This window comes from Myotis yumanensis, unplaced genomic scaffold (genome assembly GCF_028538775.1).
Source record: "Myotis yumanensis isolate MYYU_CA2020_CCGP unplaced genomic scaffold, mMyoYum1.0.hap1 SCAF_1, whole genome shotgun sequence".
NCBI lineage: Eukaryota > Metazoa > Chordata > Mammalia > Chiroptera > Vespertilionidae > Myotis > Myotis yumanensis.
The window spans coordinates 184,677,546-184,700,904 of NW_027223752.1; the positions used below are offsets into that span (position 1 = coordinate 184,677,546).

Below are 23,359 nucleotides of genomic sequence, written 5' to 3' on the forward strand. Positions count from 1 at the left end.
AGACTCAGTAATATGAGGCCTGAGATTTGCCAGTTGGGAAGTTACTGGAATGGTGAAACCAGAAAGCAGTGAGTGAGTGAATGGGGGATGAGAAGACAGTAAGTATATACTTGGCTTGTAGAAATTTCAAAGAAAAGAGAAGAGATTGGTGGAAGTGAATTTGATAGTAAACAGGTGTTTGCTTGTATGTTTCTAGTGTTTTGCCTTGTTTTTAAAGGTAGGAAAGATCCAAACATGCTTATAAAGAGAAGGGAAGGGAAAATGTGTAAATTTTCAAGAGAAATAAGAAATGATTGAGGTAGGAGAGCATGGAGTCAGCTAGGTGGTTGAACCTACAGATGGAAAAAGAGCTCATCCTGTGGGAAAGCATGTGTATTCTGTTGGGTGTGAATAAGTGGGAAGTTAAATAAGATCTTTCTTAATGACCTCAGTTTCCTGTAGTTATCAACAGAATGTGTGGTCTGTTAAGAGTCTTAAGGAAGTAGGTTGACTAAGGGGCTTAAGGAAATTGTGGGTTTGGAGTATTAATGAAAAGGAATGAGAGATAGTGGGAAAGGAACATGAAAGAATATTGAGGGCCCAGTGAAAGTTGGAGATAATAAGTTTGTACTGGATCTTATCCATGCTAGTGTGTGATTTTTCTCTTTCCAGGTGTTCAGTAGCCTGTAGAAGTTAGAGAAGGCAGACAGATACACTATTTATTGGGGTTGAGGTTTTGCTGGCCTGGTAAGTAGAAGGAAGGAACATAGTAAGAGAGAGACTAGTTCACATATCACCTATGGGGTTAGGTAGGATAGGATAAGACTAGAGGATGGAAACACTAATATATTTATTAGAGGATGTTCATTTTTTAATCTATGAAATAAGAGGTAAGAATGATGGATGGAGGAGATGGTGAGAAGGAACGTGAGGAGAGGTGAGGAAACATTTAAAATAGCTCTTTGAAATTGGGAGAGAGAACTGATTGTGGACAAACCATTTTTTTCAAGTCCTGTTGAGGTAACCAGTCATGAATTTTGGTTGGAACCAGTTCTGGGAAGTTTAGTTTAGTTTAGTTTAGTTGATGTACTGTTGGCTGCTGAGTAGTTTAAGGTAATTCCCTTCTCTCAGACTTATGAACATTTACAGAGGTGATAAGTTGAGAATAGTTAGGCCAATTGTAGTTTTATCTATTAGCATAAATTAATAGGTAATGTCCTACATATGTATCTGATGTGTTTCATTAGTTAGGTTTCTACTGTCAAGTCAAGTGAGTATTAAGAGAGAATAATCATACCAATATTTCTTCTTTTAAAGAGTAGATTTTAGATGCTTTAGTGATTATCCTCTGTTAGACTGTTTGACTTAGTTCTCCTGCATTCTAAATTGTCATAAGTCTCATTAACTTTAAATTCTTTCAAATCAAAAGTTTTTAATTGGCTGATTAAAAACACATATATATGCCTTGCCTTACATCTCTAATGTGATTTAAATACCATAAAGGCTCACTTTTCTCTTAACTAATGAAAAGATAGGAAGTTATTTTAATTGTGACCATTTAAAAAATATATATAGACTATTCATTGGATATTCATCATTAAACTAAAAGTGTCCTTAAATAAGCCATCACATCCACTACATTTTGCAACATATAGCCATATTTATTTAATGTTTGACCATTTAGACATGAACATTTTCTATTAGTAAGAGGTAACTTTGATAAATGAATAGCTCATTATGGCTATAGAGCTCATAGCCATGATTGCTAAATAGGAATGGTAATATTCACTTTTGAGACTTTGCTTGATTTATGCTAATTTTAAAATAAACTATCTTACTGTTAGACATGGGCATCTATCTCCAGAGTTATTTTTAAAGTGTTCTCAGTAGTGTTATTTCAGTGTGTGGTTTTTGCCTTTATGAGACGCAGGTTGAGAAATGACATGTGTTCAGTCCTTTTTCTGGTCCAGTTTCATGCTGGGTTCTTCATCTGCCTCCTACGATCTTCATCACAGTCCTGCAAGGAGACTGCTGTCCTCCCTCTCACTGATTCTCTCCCATTGAAAGGTTATCGTGCAGTCTGAGAATAGCTGAATAATATTTATCCAGCATTCTTAAAAATAATTAACTTTTAATCCTGAAACAGAAGCTTATAGAAAAAAAATACTTGGTTTAAATTTATTTTTTAAAAATATAGTATTTTGATCGTCTAAAAATTAACTGCATTGTTAAATACCTTGGTAGATGTTATACTTTATTGTGTATTTTAAAATATAACCTTTGCTAATTAGTTGTTCTTTTAGAGACTCCCCTAGTTTTTGAATTTACTTCTCATTTATATTTGAGAAGTATCTAAGTTGAAAACAGTGTCTTTTTTTTAATCGCTCACAGGTGACCTTTACTTTTTTGTTACTGTTGTTAATCCTCACCCAAGGATATTTTTGCCATTGATTTTCAGAGAGTGGAAGGGTGGGGTAGAGACACACTGAGAGAAATATTAATGTGAGAGAGACACATCGATTGGTTTCCTCCTGCAAGCGCCCTCACCAGGGCTGGGGATGGAGCCTGCAACCGAGGTACATGCCCTTGACTGGAATCAAACCCAGGACCTTCAGTCTAACACTCTATTCACTGAGCCAAACTGGCTAGGACAGTGGTCAGCAAACTCATTAGTCAACAGAGCCAAATATCAACAGTACAACGGTTGAAATTTCTTTTGAGAGTCAGTTTTTTTAAACTTAAACTATATAGGTAGGTACATTGTTATTAACTTAATTAGGTACTCCTAAGCTGGCCTTTGCTAAAAACGTCCTCAATCTAATTGAGGTACGTTCACTGAGGTTGACCCCTTCCAACTCTCCCATCCACACTCGTCTTGTATACTTGTTTCGTCTATTTCCTTTCGTTCATCCTCTCTTTATGTCCAAACCATCTCAACATACCTTTCTCAATCCTCGACACTACATCTTCTTTCACTCCACAATGTTCCCTAAAATTAACTTAATAAACTTAAAGTTTTAAGTCAACTTCGCACTGTACGTTCGCGCCCGCACATAGTATTTTGTGGAAGAGCCACACTCAAGGGGCCAAAGAACCGCATGTGGCTCGAGAGCTGTGGTTTGCCGACCACTGGGCTAGGGCATGACCTTTACTTTTTAAATCGTTGGCTTTAGAGCAGTGGTTCTCAACCTTCCTAATGCCACGACCCATTAATACAGTTCCTCATGTTGTGGTGACCCCCAACCATAAAATTATTTTCGTTGCTAATTCATAACTAATTTTGCTACTGTTATGAGTCGTAATGTAAATATCTGATATGCAGGATGTATTTTCATTGTTACAAATTAAACATAATTAAAGCATAGTGATTAATCACAAAAACAATATGTAATTATATATTTGTTTTCCGATGGTCTTAGGTGACCCCTCTGAAAGGGTCATTCGACCCCCAAAGGGGCCTCTACCCAGGGTTGAGAACCGCTGCTTTAGAGGAAGGATACTCAAGTTTAGAACCAAATGAGAGATCAGGAGTCAAAAAGGGAACTATTTACATGTATACAGCTTTTCTACTTATTACATAATACCAATACAGTTGACATTGGAGACTAGATCTGTCCAACAAAGGATTAAATTTACCCTTGAAATAGTTATTTTTACCTACCCAGTTGCTAGAAGAACTGGACAGTGGCAGGCCACACTCAGAGCAGAGGAGAGTGCGTGTTCTCATGAGGCAGGCATATCCCAGAAGGAGAGGAAGGAGAGGAAGGCACTGAGGGAAGCATTCTCAGTTTTTTTTCCCTAAGTTGGTGTCCTTCTGAGAAACAAAAGAGTGTAACATAAATGTTTCCCTAAGTATTTATATTAATTGTTAGGAAATCTTAGCTCATTTATAAGATAAAATAACACAATTACATCTTCATTGTAAATTTTTAAAATCTGTTTTATATTCAGTTATTTATTCGTCGTACTGTGTAACTTAATTTTAGATATGACATAATATTGTATTTAGGGGGGAAAAAGACACCATTTTAGAAAACTGTCAGAATTCCAACCTCCTTTTACTAGTTATATTTAATAAATTTTTACGTAATAGCTTCATTATGCAGCAAGTACATATTGAGCTTCTAGTTTATGCATGCCATTAGATAACACCATTAAATTTGTTCTCCCTGAGTATTCCAGAAATATTTAGTTGAGGTATCAGGAAATTTTCTGAAATTTATGTAGATGGATATTAAAAATGATCCTTATAAAAATAAGTCAAGCCATGCTATTCTCCTCTTAAGGTGAACATTGTAAAGTGACAGTGATAGGATTCACGTGAAGTTTAATTTAGACAATATGGTACTGAGTGGTTAAAGAACATGGCTTCGAATCAGACAGACGAGTTTTAAATCTGGCTCCACCACCACCTGTCTTAACTTGTTTAACTTCTCCAACCCTTACTTTTTCTTATCTGTGAAATGGGGATCCTGTATAAGATTTTATGAGATTTAAATGACATTACAGGTCAAGTGTTTGAATACTGCTAGGCACATGGTAAATGATCATTATACGGTAATAATAATAATATTATTACCTCACCTGAGGATATTTTTTCCTTTGATTTTCTTTTTTTAGAGAGTGGAAGGGAGGGAGGGAAGAGGAACGAAAGAGAAAGAGGAAGAGAAAGAGAAAGAGAAAGATGAAAGAAAAAGATGAAAGAGACACATTGATTGGTTGCCTTCCACATGCTCCCCAACTAGTGCTGGGATTGAACCTGAAACCCTTCAGGTGCATGGGCCCTCAGGACACTCTCACCACTTGGTAATTATATTTATTGCATTTGCTAGAAGGCATTTTTGTTCCTTAGTGCTGGTTTTATTTTCATCTGAGTTGTGAACATAACATATCTCTTTGGAATCATCCTTTCTGAGTTGAATACATTACCTACCAATCTCTTGCTCAACTCTCTCCTTTGACAGATGAAGGAACCACAAAAATTTGACCAGTAGTCACTGAGGCCAAGCAGAATTCAAGCCTCCTGACTACCAGCTCCATGCTCCACCCTTTGTGGCACACATTTAAGTACATGATTGAAGCACTGTATATATATTTTTAAATGCCACTATTTTTGCAAGGGTGCATACATACCTAATATTTTTAGATTTAGTTATTGAAATCACAAAAATTCTCTTTCCTTTGCTACCTTATATATTTAGTATTATCTAAAACTTAGGGGCCTGGTGCAAGAAATTCGTGCACTGGGCGGGGGGGGGGGGGGAGGGTGTCCCTCAGCCCAGCCTGCCCCCTCTCATATACTGGGAGTCCTCAGGGGATGTCCTACTGACAGCTTAGTCCCACTCCCTGCTCCCCTTGGAGCCGGCTTCGCCCCTGCCCCCTCCGATAGCCGGCTCTGCCCCTCGCCCCCCCTTCCCCCCGCCTCCCCTGCCACACCTGCCTGGCCAACAGGCCTGGACACTTCAGCAGCAGGGCTGAGGGGACTGGGCGCCACCATCTTTGTGACGGAATGTTGGAGTGGTGGTTAATTTGCATATTACTCTTTTATTAGATAGGATGTCAGATTTATGTTTTAGTCCTTGTACCTGTCCAGCCTTATCTTGTACCATTTCCCTTCTCATTCAAAACATTCTAACCTCACCAGCCTTTTGATGCCTCACCCACCCTAATGTCATGTCCACCCTGAGGTCTCAGCACAACTCTTCTCGCTACCCAGAGCTCTTTCTTCATGGATCTTTGAATTGTGACACTCTCTCTGCATTCGGTGTCATCCTTCACATCAATGTCACTCAGAGAGGCCTTTTCTGATAACTTCTCCCCACTCCAGGCAGTCCCTTTCAGTTACCTGTCTACTTCCTTTATAACGCACCACTGTCTAATATAATTTTCATTTTTAAATTAACTTGTTTAATGTTTGTCTCCTGTACTAAAATATGAACTCCATGAACACAGGAATCATATTTGTTTTATTTACCTTGGTATTCACAACTCTTTATTTACCTTGGTATTCATGACTCCAAATATTGCCTGACATATTCAGGAGATCGGTAAATATTTATGACTGAATAACTGACAGAATGAATCAATCAGTAGTGTTAGATCACTAGACTAAAGTTGTTTATGTCATTTCAGATTAGCAAATAAGACTTAGTTTTTGAACAGCATATTATTCAACCAGCATGAAGACTGCTTGAATAAACCATATCTTTATATCTTCTAAGACATGATCTATTTATTTTATGAAGTTGTCTTAATAATGCTTAGGAACAAAATAGATATTAATTGTTAGGAGCAAAATATACATAAATATATTCTTGGTAATGGAAATGTTTACCTACTGTATATATAAATCAGTTTGACAGAAGGCCAAATAATTGCCTGAGCAAAATGTACAATTGTTTTATAAACACCTTTATTAAACAGTTACATATTCATCTCTGAATTGAAGTAAAAATGGCTATTCAGTATGTGTCATTGTTTAGCTTCTCAATTTCTAATGTGTCTGCCATTTGTGTGTTAAAGAATGTGGGTCTTATTTAACAGATAGCACACAGGTTAACTGTAAACATACAACAATTATCAAAATCTTATAAGAAAAACAATTTACTGAGATTTTGATAAAGACTGATTATTTGTTCTTTGAGATAATTTACAATTACTCCTGTGTCAAGTTAGTGAACAGACTTATAAACTTGGACAAAAGTACACCCTGTAGAATTGAATTATTGTGTTCTTGGTGTGTGGTTGGTGTCATTTTTTAATTTTTATTTTTGTACTTTCAGTTCAATTTGAGAGAGGTTATAAGAAACAAAGTATCTATTGTAAGAATGTAAGAAACACTTCTATTACAAGGATATTACATTATAAGTTATGTCCTTTTATTAGGCTCCTTGGAAGAAAAATTTTATAGTATGAAGAATAGAGATACTTCCTTAAATACATATTTTTCTTTCCTAAGGACATTGTGAACCATATAATTGACTAGGTTTTTCTCTTTTGTGTATCTAAGCCAAATTCATGACTAAACCATGGCAAATATAGAGGTCTTTTGTTTTGGATTTTTATTTAATGTCTTTTCTACTCCATTACCTAGTCTTGGTCTTTTATTTGCTTGCTTTTGTTTTATTTCTTTTTTACTTTTAGTTTATATTCTCATGTTATAATTTGTGTCCTTCAATGCTAAGGGACCTAAACCTTCTCTGGAATTTGGTTTTGGGGGCAGGCAGCGTATAAATGAACAGTCATATTTAGGGAACATCCTTATAAAAGTCAAGGTGGTAGCTTGGTAGGTAGTACAAAGATGAGTAAGGTAGGTTTTCTCCCTTTGTAGTCATATATGAACAGGTAAGAATACAAAACAGTGTGCAATTGGTATTGCATTAGAGAACTAACATACTTTTAAAAGACACAGAATTTCCTTTTAGTTATAAAGAACATTTGTTGAAACAATATTTTATGATACACCTAGTTATAAAGCCATTATAGTACCATTTCTTTTCCTATGACAGTCCACCCAGTTTCATTTTCTTTCTTTTCCTTTTCAATCCTCACCTGAGGATGTTTATTTTTGGGTGTGTTTTTTTTTTAAATTGATTTTTAGAGAAAGAGGCAGGAGGAGAGAGAGAATGAGATGGACATCAATGTGAGAGAAACATTGATCAGTTGCTTCCTGGTCGAACCCACAACCTAGGTATGTGCTCTGACCTGGAAGTGAACCCACAACCTTTTTGATGTACGGGATGATGCTCCAGCCAGGGCCCAGGTTTCCTTTTCTTATATTCTTTGCTGAATGAATACTAGTTTATCTTTAAGAACTATTTATTCCAAAATTCATTTGTCTTAGGTTGTTGTTTTTTTAAAAAATAAATAAATAAAATGTATCTTATCACCCAAATACCACTCATGGAGTTGAGAAACAAAAAGTACTTCAGAAGAAAAAGCTTTTCCCTTTGAATAATGGAAAGAACAAGCAGTCCATCAAAAAGGTGTGACTTAATCCATGCTGGGAAGATTTGGACATACTGAGATGGGGAAGATTCATGAGCCTTTCATTCATTCTCTCTATTCTAGTCTTTTTCCTAACAGTCATGCTTTGGTAGTTATTGTGGTTAGATTCAGAAATTCTGAGATAAAATTCAGAATTCATTCAAGGTCAATGAATTCTGTATTTAGCCTAGAACTTAGTAATACTAGATAAGTCTCTGCTTTGCACCATCTGATGTTATCTGTGAACCATCCAAGAAACTTACCTCTAAATTTTTAACTTAGATTTCTTCAGAGAAACATTATTTCTTCTAAAGCTCCTAAAGTAGATTGATTCAAATTATATAGATAACTAGTCTTTGGCTTTTAGATTTCATTTATTTAATCATTCATTCAACAAATTAATATGTATAAGGAAATGTGGCTAGACGTGATTTATTGAAAGAGTTGTATTTTTAAACATGTTTTTCAGATTCAAAGAAACTGTTTAAGCATTTTTACTTGATTTTCAAGTCATATTACACTTTGAAATGCACAGAATAAAAGGAAAAAGTTAACAATGCTTCATTAAAATTGTTTTTTTCTTATCTATAGGTCTTTGGAAATGCTCCGCCAAATACAATGACAGAAAAATTTTCTGATCTTCTGCAGTTCACAACACAAGTCTCACGATTGATGGTGACAGAAATTCGAAGGAGAGCATCAAACAAATCTACAGGTATTACTGCAGAAACCAGCAAAGCCTGACTTATTTGAATTGACAGTTTGGTAAAAGTGCTATTAAAATTAAATAAAAATTGACCTGCTTCTAGGCACAGGGATTTCAATTACCCATCTCATTCACGTTCTTATAGACACATTCTTCTCTTGGTTTCAACATCTTCTAATTTTAAGTTTAGTTCTATGAAGGCTACTTTCCTTGGACCACTGCCACACCTTCCCAACCCTTTCAACTATACTCTTTTTCTTCTGAACAAAGTCCAAATTCTTAACATGACATTTAAGGCAAACCCAGAATCGGGATATGTATTAAGTCATACCTTTTTGGATTAAGTCACACCTTTTTGATAGAATGTTTCTTATTTCCCTTACTCAAAGAAAAAACTTTCTCTTCTGAACTACTTTTTGTTTCTCAAATTTGTGAGGGATATTTGGGTATGTGTCTTTATTTCCTACTAGAGGCCCGGTGCACGAAATTAATGCACGGGTGGAATCCCTCTGCCTGGCTAGTGATCGGGGCCGATCAGGGCCATCTCACCCAGTCCCGATCAGGGCTGGTGGCCAGGGAGGGCCCACAGGAGGGCTCTAGAGTGTGTCCAGCCTCATCTCACCCTGTCCTGATTGGTTGGACCCCAGAAGCAAGCTAACTTACCTGTTGGAGCATCTGCCCCCAGGTGGTCAGTGCACGTCATAGCGACCGGTCAGTCGACCACTCGGTTGGACACTTAGCATATTAGGTTTTTATATATATACACTAGAGGCCCAGTTTGAGGAGGCACCCCGCCTCCTGCCTCCTCGCAAGGCCACCCTCGTGTGCTTTGCTGTGCACGCAGCCTCCTGTTGATCGGTCGTTATGGCATGACGGAGTGATGACCATTAGCATATTAGCTCTTTATTATATAGGATTGTAACTCACGGTGCAGAATGCTGGGCATGCACTTTCCCTCCAGCCCCTGGTCTTGGAGACTTCATGTCCTTCTAAGGCTCTGCTCACCCTCTTCAGCTGCCACATGAAGGAAATTTCATCGTGTGCGTGGAAACCCTTTGCAGGCTCCATGGGTATGTCTTTACTTCCCTGCAGTTCCAATTACCCCAACTTAAGGAGAGACACCCTCCTTATCAGGTAACACCCGTGCTCAGCCTACTGCAGTGGTTTTAAATAGGCCATGGGTTGCCCTATGGTTTGGTTCAGTGGATAGAGCCATGGCCTGCAGACTGAAGGGTCCTGGGTTTGATTCTGGTTAAGGGCACATTCCTTGGCTGAATCCCCAGTAGGCGGCGTGCGGGAAGCAGCATATCGATTCTCTCTCATCATTGATGTTTCTAGCTCTCCCTCTGCCTTCCTGTCTGAAATCAATAAAAATCTACACTAATAAAAGAGAAAAATGGTAATTGGCGTACGACCGCTACCCTTCCCATTGGCTAATCAGCGTATCCTTATGCAAATTAACTGTCAGCCAAGATGGCGGCCGGCAGCCAGGCAGCTGGAAGCGAACGTGAGGTTTGCTTGCTCCAGTGACTGCAGACTCCAACGTTCCCCGCCTGACTTGGCGGACTCTGAGCTGGCAGTTTGAAACATTCTAACAAATATAGCTGGCTGGGGTCTCAGAGCTGAAGTTATACATTGTTTCGATTATAGAACGGCAAACAAACCAGCAGCGGAAGCCTCAGAGCTAGAGCCAGAGCTAAAGCTGGCCCAGAAGAAAAAAGAAAAAAGAAAAAAAGGAGTGGTTGGGAGCTTCAGTCAAAACCCCTAGCCTGAAAGCAGTCCTCAGCCCCTCACCCAGACTGGCCAGGCACCCCAGTGGGGACCCCCACCCTGATCCAGGACACCCTTCAGGGCAAACCAGCCGGCCCCCAGGCCTCTATCCTATGTAGTAAAAGGGTAATATGCCTCCCAGCACAGGGATCAGCGGAGCCGAGAGGTCTCCTGGCACCAGATCAGCATGACAGGGGGCAGCGCCCAAACCCCCTGATCGCCCTGCGGCTCTGTGTGTGACAGGGTGTGGCGTCCCAACCCCCTGATCGGCCCTGCTCTGTGTGTGACAGGGGGTGGTGCCCCAACCCCCCCCCCCCCCCCCACGGGCCCTGCTCTGTGTGTGACGGGGTAGAGCCATAACCTCCCCATCGGCCCTGCCCTGAGTGTGACAGTGGGGGCGCCCCAACCCCCTGATTGGCCCTGCTCTGTGGGTGACAGGGGGCGGTGCCCTAACTCCCCTATCGGCCCTACTCTGTGCGTGACAGGGAGGAGCTCCCCAACCCCCTGATGGGCCCTGCTCTGTGCGTGACAGGGGGGAGCTCCCCAACCCCCTGATGGGCCCTGCTCTGTGCGTGATGAGGGGGGGGGGCAGTGCCCCAACCCCCTGATTGGCCCTGCTCTGTGAGTGACAGGGGACAGAGCCCCAACCCTCTGATGGGCCCTGCTCTGTGAGTGACAGGGGGCAGCGCCCCAACCCCCTGATTGGCCCTGCTCTGTGCATCACAGGGGGTGGTGCCGCAACCTCCCCATTGAACCTGCCTTGAGTGTGACAGGGGGCGGTGCCCCAACCCCCCAATCAGCCCTACCCTGAGCGTGACTGAGGGTGGCATCGCAACCTCCCAATCTGCCCTGCTCTGTGCATGACAGGGGGCGGTGCCCCAACTCCCCAATCAGCCTTGCTCTGAGCCCGACCAGGGACTGCACCTAGGGATTGGGCCTGCCCTCTGCCACTCAGGAGCAGGCCTAAGCCAGCAGGTCATTATCTCCCGAGGGGTCCCAGACTGCGAGAGGGCACAGGCCGGGCTGAGGGACCCCCTCTTCCCCCCCGAGTGCACAAATTTTTGTGCACCAGGCCTCTAGTATATTAATAAAAATAAAAGTGAATAGGCCATGAATCAAACATCACTGTTCTCCATCCATCCAGTTCTCTCACACTCTCCTTTGTCTTCATGTCCCCCTCCCCTCCCTCCACACGCACTCTGCTGGGGTCCGTAAAATGGGGGCTTCTGCACGGCCCTCCTTCCCCACCCATCTCTGTCCCCAGTGCTTTGGGTCTCTCCCTCCCTTCCCTGCATCTAACTTGGTGGGCCCTTATCTGCCCCCTCCTCCTAGGACCTCCTGTCTACAACCTCCCAGTGCGTGTCATAGCGACTGGTTGATCAGTTGAACTCCCAGGGGAAATCTGGTCAAGGGGAAAATTTGCATATTAGGCTTTTATTATATAGGATTAGACCATAAACTGTTTATGTAGCCTACAATATTTACCCCAGTGCTTTACATACACTAGGCCTTTTATGAATGCTGCCTGAATACTATTCTTATTCATAGTTATTAGGTTATTTTAAACTTTGTAAAGTATCTTTCTTTTTACTTAAGATTAAAATAAGCTTTCTTGATTTTAATTACAATTAGCAATTTAAATCATTTTCTAAGTTAGCATTATGTTTGAGGGATTTTATCTTAATTTTGTTATTTTGTGGGGTTTTTTAATGGTTGTTTGACAGCTTTCTTCTTATGGAAACATACTGAGAAATTGATTTTCTGTTTTTAACATCTCTTTGGGGAAATCATTTCTCTTTTCAGCCCATCGTATTATTTTTTTCAATAGTAACAGTAATTTGTTATAAAATACTTTTAAAAATTTGTTCTTTATTTTTATTAAAATTAATATAAGCACATAGTTATAACATTCAAATGGTTAAAAGATTTATTAAAAACAGCATCTCTCTTACATTATCCTGGTTCATCCCCATTTCTCACTCTTGAGAGGCAATCATTTTTTAACACTTAACTTTTTTTTAAATATTTACCTCTGTATCTCTAAATAAATAACATTTGCAGTATGTGCCCTTGATTTTTCACATTTAGATCCTGTCTTCTGACTTTTCACAAGAGAATAATGAGACTTTTATGCTCTTAAGCTTACCACCATTACTCTTACAGCTACTTTCTATATACCCCTCCAACATTGCTCTGTCATAATTTTTATTAGATCAGTATTCATTATTGTGACTATGAAAACACTGTTCTAAGTTGAGCCATGTGGTATACTATGGTTACTTTTCTTGGAAACGTCTCTCCCACCTCCATCAGAGTTAATAATTGACTTTTTTTTTTTTACTAGTTTCTACATTTTTATTACACATTCATGCCTACTCCCATTTTTTCTGAATCTCCCCTCAATATTATTGAAGACATCAGATAGTCTGTCAGTTTCATCTTCTTGCAAATCACTTTTCCAGAACCATCTGTCCTGCTTTAATCTGTAGTAGGTGCTCTTCAGCCAGCTGCCCAGCTGTTATTTCGCCTCTCCCCTCACATCATCCTGGATGCCTTTCCACCTCTGTAAGATAGAGCCTCTGTTTTCTGAGTTTCGTGTCATCTTTTTCTCAAATAGCAGCTTCCTGAGAAAGGATGCAGGGGAATTATTTTTGGTTTTGAGGTTGTTGTTTATCTTTGTTTGTTTTTAAAGAAATCCCATGAGTGAAAATTTCTTTGACTGCTGGATGTGTTCTTTCCTCTTCACTAGGGAGTGATGCCTTAGGCTGACAACCTTCTCAGGTACCAGGGCTTGATACCATCCCATCATGTCATCTAATGGTGGCTTTGTTTTATGCTCTTAAGCTTACCACCGTTACTCTTACTCTTACAGTAGAAAGGGGACACATGAGAAACCAGAGTCAACAGGAAGGAGGCACAGGTCCACCACCTTCATTATCTCACAGAAAAATGTGCTTAGGAGGTTCTCACCCCCCCCCCCACCCCCCACCCCAGTTCTAAAGTACAAACGTGAATGCATTCTTATCAGTGAAGAAACATACAGGCTGCTTGTGATCTTGTCTCTTTGAGTGCTTGTTGGATGTTTATAGGAGTGTTTGAGAATAGTAGCTGTTTAGCCCCAGAGAACTTTGGAGCCAGTCAAAGTTACAGGCCCTCCTACCAGAGGGAGGAAGCTACCAGTGTTATGGGAAGTTGAGCTTGGGGGCAGCATCTCTGGGGACATGGTCAGTGAAGGGGGTCTTAGCTAGGTCCTTCTTTAGGCAGCCAGGGTCATATTGGGAAATCTTGCAGTTTGCATTATATATGTATCCTCCTTTTAGTAGGTATCAGATTCTCAGTTAAAAATAATTTTTCCCCCCAGAATTCAAAAATCACTTCATCATATTCTACATTTCTATACTGCTATTAGGAAATCTGAGGCTTCCTAGATACATGATTATTTTTCTGTGCCCTATTTTTTTTTTCTTTAGAAACATTTAGGATCCTCTTTTGGGCTTTCCTGTAATAAAATTTTATTATAACATGTCTTTGAGTAGACCTATATTTATCCATTATGTTGATTACTCATCGGACTCTTATTAATAAATCTGGGAATGCATATCCTTTAATTTTGGGAAAGTTTCATGAATTGTTTATATAATAATATCCTTCCCTCTACTTTCCCTTTCTAATCAGGTATATCCCTAAGACACACACACTCTCTCTCTCTCTCTTTCTCTCTCTCTCTCTCTCTCTCTCTCATTTTCTTTTTTTTTTAATCTATTTTTATTGATTTCAGAGAGGAAGGGAGAGGGAGTGATAGAAACATCAATGATGAGAGAGAATCATTGATCAGCTGCTTCCTGCAGTCCCCACACTGAGGGACAAGCCGGCAACCCTGGCATGTGCACTGACCTAGAATTGAATTGTGACCTCCTGGTTCATAGGTAGATGCTCAACCATTGAGCCACGCCTGCCAGGCTGTCTCTCATTTTCCTATCTTCATCTCTGACTTTGTTTTTTTTACTCTACTTGCTAAGAGAGCTCTTGATTTTTACAATCTATCCCTTCCTTGGAGGTTTTTATTTGTGACATTGTAATTTAAATTATAAGAGTTTTTTCTTTTTTATTGTTTTTTTTTTTAATGGATTTTCTTCACTTAGCTATCTGAGGTTTTGTTTTTCTTTTCAGATTTTATAATCTGTTTCTTTAAGGTTGCCTTTTTTGTTAATTTTTCTGTCTGTCTTTTATGTTGGAATACGTCCTCACATATCTCATCCTTGGCCATCTGTTCCTGTATAAGAATGGATTGAAAGCTGCTGGGTGGCTTTGTATTTGTGGGTGGAGCTTGCAACTCTGGACATTAGCCCAGGGTGATCTTGCTGGGCCATTTTGTTGGCCATCTTTCCCTGGCTAAACAGAGTCTCCAGAGAAGAATGTCCAGTCTTACCTAAACCATATACGTCTGACTCTGAACATGTTGGAAGCCAAGTAGGGGAAAGGTATGAGGGCCCTCAGCATTCAGTACTTGAGTTTTAGTACTTTTTGTCTCCATGAGCCCGTAGCTGTGCCTGGTGTGGTATCATCATCCCCCCTGCCCAATCCAAACACTACTCTTACTCTTTGCATTGAGTAAACCTACAGTCTAGTGCTCACTTTGTAATGGGGATCTGGGACCCAGGTGCTTTTTTTTTTAACTTGTTTACTCATCCTCCTCAGTGACAGTCTATAGAATGACATTTATTTTTTTTAAATTAAATGTATTGGGTGACACTGGTCAAAAGGGTCATATAGTTTGCAAGTGTACATTTCTAGGATACATGATCTGTATATTGCATTGTGTGCCTAGCTGCTCTTAAAAGTATTTCCCCAATCCTTCAGTGTACAGTTTCACACTACCTCTGCTTTCAGAAGTACCTAGTGCCACCAGTTCCTGAGCCTCTTGGTTCTTATAGTTTCATTGTGTGTTTTTTTGCATTTACTTTAAGATGTAGAATTTACTAAGTCAATTACCGCTAACTTCTGTGCTATTTTAGTATCCAAGCTGTTGCTGTCATCTTTCCTATTCTCTTTGTCCTTATGGGTTTATGATTTTACAAAATACTTCCACAACCATTTTAGTTGTGTGTCTTAGTCTGCTCAAGCTGCCATAACAAAATACTATAGACCAGTGGCTTAAAAAATAGAAACAAATTTTTTTTTACAGTTCTGGAGGCTGAAAGTCTAAGATCACAGCTTCAGCATGATTGGTTTCTGGTGAGATCTCTCTTCCTGGCTTGCAGATGGCACATTCTCAATGTACTCTTACCAGGAGGAGAGAAGAGAGAGCTCTGGCCTCTCTTTTTTTAAGGGCATGAATCCCATCATGAGGGCCCCACCCTCATGGCCCCACCTAAGCCTAGTTGCCTTCCAAAGGCTCCATCATCCAATACCGATACATTAGGAGTTAGGGCTTCAACATACGAAGCCTGGGAGGGACACATTTCAGGCCACAGGAAGGGCTTTCAGGAGAGAGCAGAGACACAAATCTTTGTGCTCAACCCTGGAGCCCATTATGAAGTTTTTGGAGCAATAGCCATTAAATATTTTTAGACTGAGGACAAAATCCCTTATTCAGAAGCATTACATTTTATGAATTGACATACGGATTTTAAAGTGAGACAGTTTTAGTTATATTTTCAGTCCTTGAAGGAAGTCCAAGGAAAGATAGTAAGGTAATTTAAGGTACCTTTCCTGCCCCTATCTTCTCCCTTCTCTTCTCCAAGTTGGATTGCACCTTTTGTTATCTTTCCTAATTTCAGTTATTCCTGTAGAAATAAGAAGCTGGTCTTAAATATAAGATTTGTGTGTGTTTTATACCTATTTAGCTATTTTAAATAAGGGAATTTCTCTGTCACAAATTGACTCCTGTCATTGCATTTTCTTTCTTGAGCAATATTTACTCCTAGATTAGAAAAAAATTTCCCAAAACTTTATTTTCTTCCTTCTCTGTTGCTGTCTTTGTAAATACCTAATCAACATGTTTGTAAAAAAAACCTTTTTCTAACAGGAAATTACATAATACATAGAGTCCCCTGTGCCCTTTGTCCTTCTCCACTGATGACATCTTATTTCCCAGCTATTTTTAAGATATATTTTTTCATATTATGTACTTCCATGTAATTTTTAGGTTTAAACTTTTGAAATTTACTAACTTTAGAATCTAGCGAGATTCAATTAAATTTGTGTAAATTTTACCTACATAACAAAAACCTTTCTTAATCACCCTATTTCAAATAGATGTTTTCTAATCTGTCCCACACCAGTTAGTATACTTGTATTTGTAGTCACTTTAAATACTTCCTCTAGAGCTTTGTCATCATTTAAAGCATCTTGTTTATTTACTTCTTTAATTTTATTGTCTGTTGTATTCACTCCTGTATCACCTAGAACAGCAATTTTAAACCTTTTTTATCTTATGGAACACAAACTAATTATTAAAATTCTTTGGCACACCAAAAAATTTATTGCAATTTTTGCCAACCTGACAAATAATAAAGTATAATTTTTATATATCAATATCAATAGACAAAATTATACTGAACATTGGAAGTTTCTTTTGGTCAGTGTTGTTATCAGAAATAGTTTCATGGAGATTTTTTTATCTTTTGTACTGAAACAATTCTATATTTTCAAGATCTAAGTACATCCTGAATGATCTTATTCTTTTTTACCCCATCTGTATTTTCTGATTGATTGATTAATTTTTATTGTGGTAAAAATCACATAACTATATCTGCCCTCTTAACAAATGTTTAAGTGTACAGTTCCCTATAAAGCCCAGTGTTGTACAGTAGATCTCCAGAACTTTTTCATCATGCATAACTGTACCTTTACACCCATCGATCAGCAACTCCTCATTTCCTTTTCTTCCCAGCTCTTGACAGTCACCATTCTGCTTTCTGCTTCTATGAATTTGACTACTTTCGATACCTCACATAACCTTTTATTTTACAGGAAATTATCATTGACAGTAATTGTTATGGTTAATATGCATATAATTTTTCTCCAAAAAAATCAGGTGAAATGAGCCCTCTATTATTTTTATGAAAAATAGCTATATTTGTTTGTCATATTATTTTTCCAGAACTCCTTCGAATTTGGTGTTCAATACTGGTTATTTTGTTTATTACCTACCCTGTACTTGCATATCAAGTCTTTTTATCAGATCTTTTCTGACATGGATTATAGATATCTCAGTAGGAACCCTGCTTATCTGCAATTCTGTTGTTTAAATCTATCAGAGTTAATAAGGATGGAAAAGTTTTGGCAATATCAATATACAAAACGTATACATGGAACTGATTTGTAATACAAGGAACCTTCACAGCTCTAGTTCTCTGTCTCCCTTAATTCTCTCTTTATTGTTAACTTTCTGTGGCTTTTGTTAAAAAATATGTAGTGACTCTCAGTTAATTAGAGAAAATACATAACTTTGTGGCTGTATTGTTTACAAGCTATAGCCTAAGATATTTTCTTCACCTTGTGTAGTTAAGTTTAGACATGCAGTCTGCTTAATTCTAAGGGAACAATAATCAGTTTTCACCATTAAAGCAGAAAATTCCCACCTGTGAAAAAACAGCTTTAGTTTATGATTAATGACTTTGGTGCATGTGAGGTGCCACTGTTAAACCCAGTGGTGCAATCCAAAATGGGCAGCAGCCAAGTGGTGGAGAAACCCCGTGATGCCTACTACAGTTGGCGTCTCGTGCAGCATCTTGTGGAACTAGTGTAATGTAGTGAATCCTCAATTAGACAACCCAGCCTTTTTTTTTAAACAGAAAATCATTGTGCCCCGCTGTCCTCCATGGATTTCAAAGCCACAACACCTTCAGGTAATTTTATTCCCAAGGTGTGATTATGTTATCATCAAATGAAAAGAAGCATGGAAGTCATGAATTCTAATACTGTTTTTCTGACTAACTTATGGAAGGTTTTTTTTAGGGGATCAGGAGACAGATGGGAAGGGTTGTTGAGGGTTTGGTTTCTTCTTTACTGGAGTAAGTGTAACAATACTATTGACATGTCTCACATTGTCAATCTGAAGCATAAGTTTGAAAATGGCTACACTTAAAATGGACTGCAGAAAAAAGGACTTTGCAAAGGAAAAATTGTTGTATTGCATTTATTATTAATAAGTTTTGTGTTCTGATTGTTCTGAATGCTAATTGAATTCACTTACATTCTCTCAATATAGACTAGGAACTTAAATTTATTTTACAATTGTCTACATTCTATTCATTATTTAATCTAATAATGAATCCCACTAACTCCATTTCTGTATTTTTGAATCTAATGTATGTATTGGAATGCAGTGTGAAAGCTAAAGCTTGAATCAAATGATTGGCACCTTGCAATATGAGATAATGTTTTTTTCATTAACTCTTAACAACCTTGGGTTAAACCATCATTTAAATTTGTATTTGTTACATATAAGTGAAATTAAAAGATTCCAGTGCAATATTTTTTTGAATAGGAGTGTTTTTCTTTCAAAAGTTTTAAAGGTGTTTTGAGTGGCAGCACTAAAAAAAGTAGGTGAAAATAAAATGTTTCCAAATACTTTTGTTACATATAGACTTCTTTGTCTGTATAAGCATATAATTCAAAGCCAGATAATATAATTTTACATTATTCCTGATGTAACTTAAGTCTTCTTCACTTTATCAAAAAGAGCACTTCAGTTGGTAAAGTTGTTAAAGGGATATTATTAGTAATTACACTGTCTTGATCCTTTTCAAGGTTTTTTCCCCATAGGTATTATCTTATTTAATCAGATCAGCAATCTGTCAAACTGTTGTAATGCTTAATAACAAATAGAGCATTGGGGGGGTTTTTTATTCCATTATTTGTCTTTTCTTATTTTGAAGAATAGCTTAGTGTTCATTGTCAACCAAAACAGAAGAAAGCATATACTCCTATGAATACGGTTGATCAAATATAATTTTTTCAAGCAAAGAGTACATTTTTGGTGGTTTTTATTGGTTTGTTTGTTTTTAATGTTTTTATTTATTTTAGAGGGAGAGGAAAGGAGAGGGATAGAAACATGGATGAGAAATAACAATTGGCTGCCTCCTGCATGTCCCCTACTGGGGATTAAGCCCTTGACCTAGGCATGTACCCTGACCAGGAATTGAACAGGTGACCTCTTGGTTCATGGCTCCATGTTCAATGACTTAGCCACACCAGCTGGGCCATTTTTGGTGTTTTGGTTCTCAAAGTAAGCATTAGCATTCATTGTTTATATTTGACAACTTATTGAATAGCAGTAAAAATACATATTTGTCCAGTTTTCTCTTAACATTAATAGTGGGTGGAATTCAGATTCACTCAGAGTGGTCATATCTATAGGTTTCTAGCTTCTGTATCAGAAAGATAACTTTGCCTCTTAATTTGAGTTCTTCAAAATCTCCTTTTACCCACTCCTTGAGAAGCATAAGTGGTACTGATCAGTTCATTTACTAATGAATGTTTTTTATGAAATAGAATTTCTTTACAGTCTATAACTGTGAAATAATTACTTGAAGATTCCAGGTAGTTTTTTAAGAAGTGTTGAGTTACAAAATTGAAAATACACAATTTAAAACCAAAGTTGCCTAATTGTGAAGAAGCTTAGGAAATGAAAGCATGGCATGTCAGCCTTTAACTGAGAATTTTAGCTAACTGGGAAGGAGTTGTCTTCCTTCCATGAGCATTTAATTCCTATCAAGGAACGAGGACTCCTCATGTAATGTAGCAAATGGCTGGGTCCATTGTAAGCTTGCAGGAAAAATTTGCAGGTCACCTTTTACCATTGACCTCAAACCATGATTGTTAATGAAGGTTTTTCAATGGTATTGTTTTGTTTTCTCCCTCTCTAATGAACCTTCACAATTTAATCAGCCTTAAACATTGCTTTCTCTATCTTACTCCCCTTTTCAAAACTTGCAGGAATTTCTGTTAATCCTAGTAAATCCAAACCTCTTAATTTTCATCAGAAGTTGAGCTCATTGTGTCCTTCTTTAATCAACCTTGGTTGGTTTATTCACCCATTTAACGGATACTTATTGAGCCCCCATTTTGTGCAGTCACGTGCTTCACACTGAGGACCCCCAGTGAACAAGGTAGGCAAGGAGATTGCTCACCTTCTGTTTATTCTCTAGAACGGGGTGAGAGGCTGTAAATCAGTGAACATTTGAATATAATAACTTTACTTTTGAGATATTAAATCAGGGGTCCTCAAACTACGGCCCACGGGCCACATGCAAATACAAATATTGTATTTGTTCCCATTTTGTTTTTTTACTTCAAAATAAGATATGTGCAGTGTGCATAGGAATTTGTTCATAGTTTTTTTTAAACTATAGTCCGGCCCTCTAACGGTCTGAGGGACAGTGAACTGGCCCCCTGTTTAAAAAGTTTGAGGACCCCTGTATTAAATAATAATAACCCAGTCATCTGTTGGCTTCCCTCTTTTCCAGGTTGTGTTTTTTGTTTTGTTTTGTTTGTTTTTTTATCACTGTCTTTTGTCTCTTACAGGCTAGACAGTCTGGACTTGAATGTAAGTTCTGTCACTGACTAGCTATGTGACTCTAGGCAAGTTAACTTAACCTCTCCATTTCTTAATTTCTGTTATAAGGGGTATAATAATAGAAAGTAGCTCATATAGTTCTTATAACAATTAAATGAGTTAAATCTACAAGTCGTTAACATTCATCTTGTTTATCCATATGAAAATTGACAAACTCTCTACTGATGAAATTAAGTATATAATGGTTAGGGATTTATCCATTTCCTCTTATCTCTAAAAATATAATGAGCTAAATTAACATTCAAAGATTCTTGCAACATCACAGTTCTGTGAATGATACTTCCCCTGTTTTCTCTCTTCCTATAGTCAGCTGCTCAAGTCACCACTTATGTGTATCATGAAGGCAACCTCCTAATTTGTTCCCTCCACTGGTCTCTGCCTTCCCAGTTTGTCATATACATTATTAGTAAGTTAATAGTCTTAGGGTAATCCTTTCAGCACCTCCTTTGTTCAAGAAACTGCATTTGCTCCCTCTTGCCCAAAGAATCAAATACAGTCCTTAGCTTACCTTCCATCATAAATAGGCATCAGTTTCCTATCACTGCGTTGACTTTCTTCTAATCTAATTCTCAAAGTATGCTCTTCTAGAATGTTAACCCAGTATTATTACAGTTCTTTGTCTTGATCAGTACGTTATGCTCTTTCCTCTAGCTACACTTTTATTTCTGCTCCTAATTGCTCGGTTTCATTCCCACTGGCTCCCACTTCCTAGATAAACCTATACAAGTTTCCCTGTTTTCCAAAAGTAGAACTTGCCTATGAAAGCTTTTATGAACTGAAACGGCATAATTTGAAGAAATACATAACTTTAATTTATATGGAAAAATTTTGGTCATTCCCAGGTTCCAAAAATAACCTTTCAGATCATACCAAATCACACATAAAACCTAAAATATCACTAACATACAGTTAAAGCAGGAATGATAATGATAAATATACACCATGCTTTGTACACCCATCAGTCCCCTCAAGTAGCAGAATTTCGATTTTATTTGTTACTGGATGCTCCCTAAAAGAGACCACTTTACTACTAGCAAAACCAAGATTCTAGCATCCAAGATTCTTTCTGCATGTTAAATAGTATGAATATTGGCTGCATGAAGTTCAGCACACTTACAATGTATTTTCTTCCTCATGATCGAAATGCTTAATTGTGTCCAGTTTTACGCTAAACTTAACATCCCTTACGAGCTCTCTTAGGCTTTTCCGATACCATAACACATCTTGCTAATGAATGCACAAAATAAATCGAGGTAAAGTACAGATGCTCACAGACATAGATCAAAGCTGTGGGGTTGGATGCTGGGATGTAGTTCCCAGGGAGGGAGCTAGCAGGGTCACGCTCACTGTGCCTGGTGCACTGCCTCTAGAACAGCTCCCTGCAAAACAAGTGCTGAATTTTCACTTTTCACCTTTTTTTGTTAAAGTAAAAATCATTTTCTGATTTCTTTTAGTTAGCAAAAACAGGGACTGATACAGGTCTTGCATCAAAAAGTGAAGCAGCCCAGTGTGAACTTTGAAAAGTAGAGAACATCTATACTTGCTTTCCAGGCAGGCTTAGTTCACACTTTACCTCTTCCACGGCTCATTTTGACTATTTTGTGACATACCTTCCCCTAAAATATGTAGGTTGAGTTTTACATTTCCGAAGTATAGGATGATATACTATGTGTGCCATGAAAACATTGCTCTTTACTGTGTTTACATAGAGCATGTAATAGTGCTGATACAAAGTGTGTGCTTAGTAAATGATCATTTCTTTGCAGATTTTAAGGAAGAACCTCTTTATAAGTGATTCCTCTCCTCCCCCCACCTAATAGCTTGCCTTTTCCTTTCCTTTTATAGAGGCTGCAAGTCGGGCCATTGTCCAGTTCCTAGAAATCAATCAGAGTGAAGAAGCCAGTAGAGGCTGGATGCTTCTGACAACAATTAACTTGTTAGCATCCTCTGGTCAGGTGAGTTCTTTGTTTTCATCTTTGATACCTCAACCTCTTTTTTTTAATCCTCTTGGGATTTTGTAAAATTATTGTCATATCTGAATAAGCTTTTATGATGATCATGATATTCTTCTAATTCAGTGGTTCTCAACCTTCTGGCCCTTTAAATACATTTCCTCATGTTGTGACCAACCATAAAATTATTTTCGTTGCTACTTCATAACTGTAATGTTGCTACTGTTTTGAATCGTAATGTAAATATCTGATATGCAGGATGGTCTTAGGCGACCCCTGTGAAAGGGTCTTTCGACTGCCAAAGGGGTCGCGACCCACAGGTTGAGAACCGCTGTTCTAATTCGTTTTATACATTATTCATGCTTCTGACAACATCCAGAT

General features: G+C 38.2%; 1 protein-coding gene across 6 annotated transcripts in view; it reads left to right on the forward strand.

Moving 5' to 3' along the window:
- WDFY3 (WD repeat and FYVE domain containing 3) overlaps positions 1-23,359 on the forward strand; it is a 274,072-nt gene that overhangs the window by 92,007 nt on the left and 158,706 nt on the right. For 4 of the 6 annotated variants that reach the window (XM_070393438.1, XM_070393454.1, XM_070393445.1 and 1 more), the window contains exons 3-4: positions 8,557-8,680; positions 22,872-22,981. In XM_070393438.1, the coding sequence (XP_070249539.1) occupies positions 8,557-8,680; positions 22,872-22,981 (234 nt within the window). Of the gene's footprint in view, positions 1-4,599; positions 4,786-8,556; positions 8,681-18,240; positions 18,295-22,871; positions 22,982-23,359 lie in introns of all 6 variants that reach the window. The other 2 variants (XM_070393429.1, XM_070393471.1) reach the window with 2 other exon arrangements.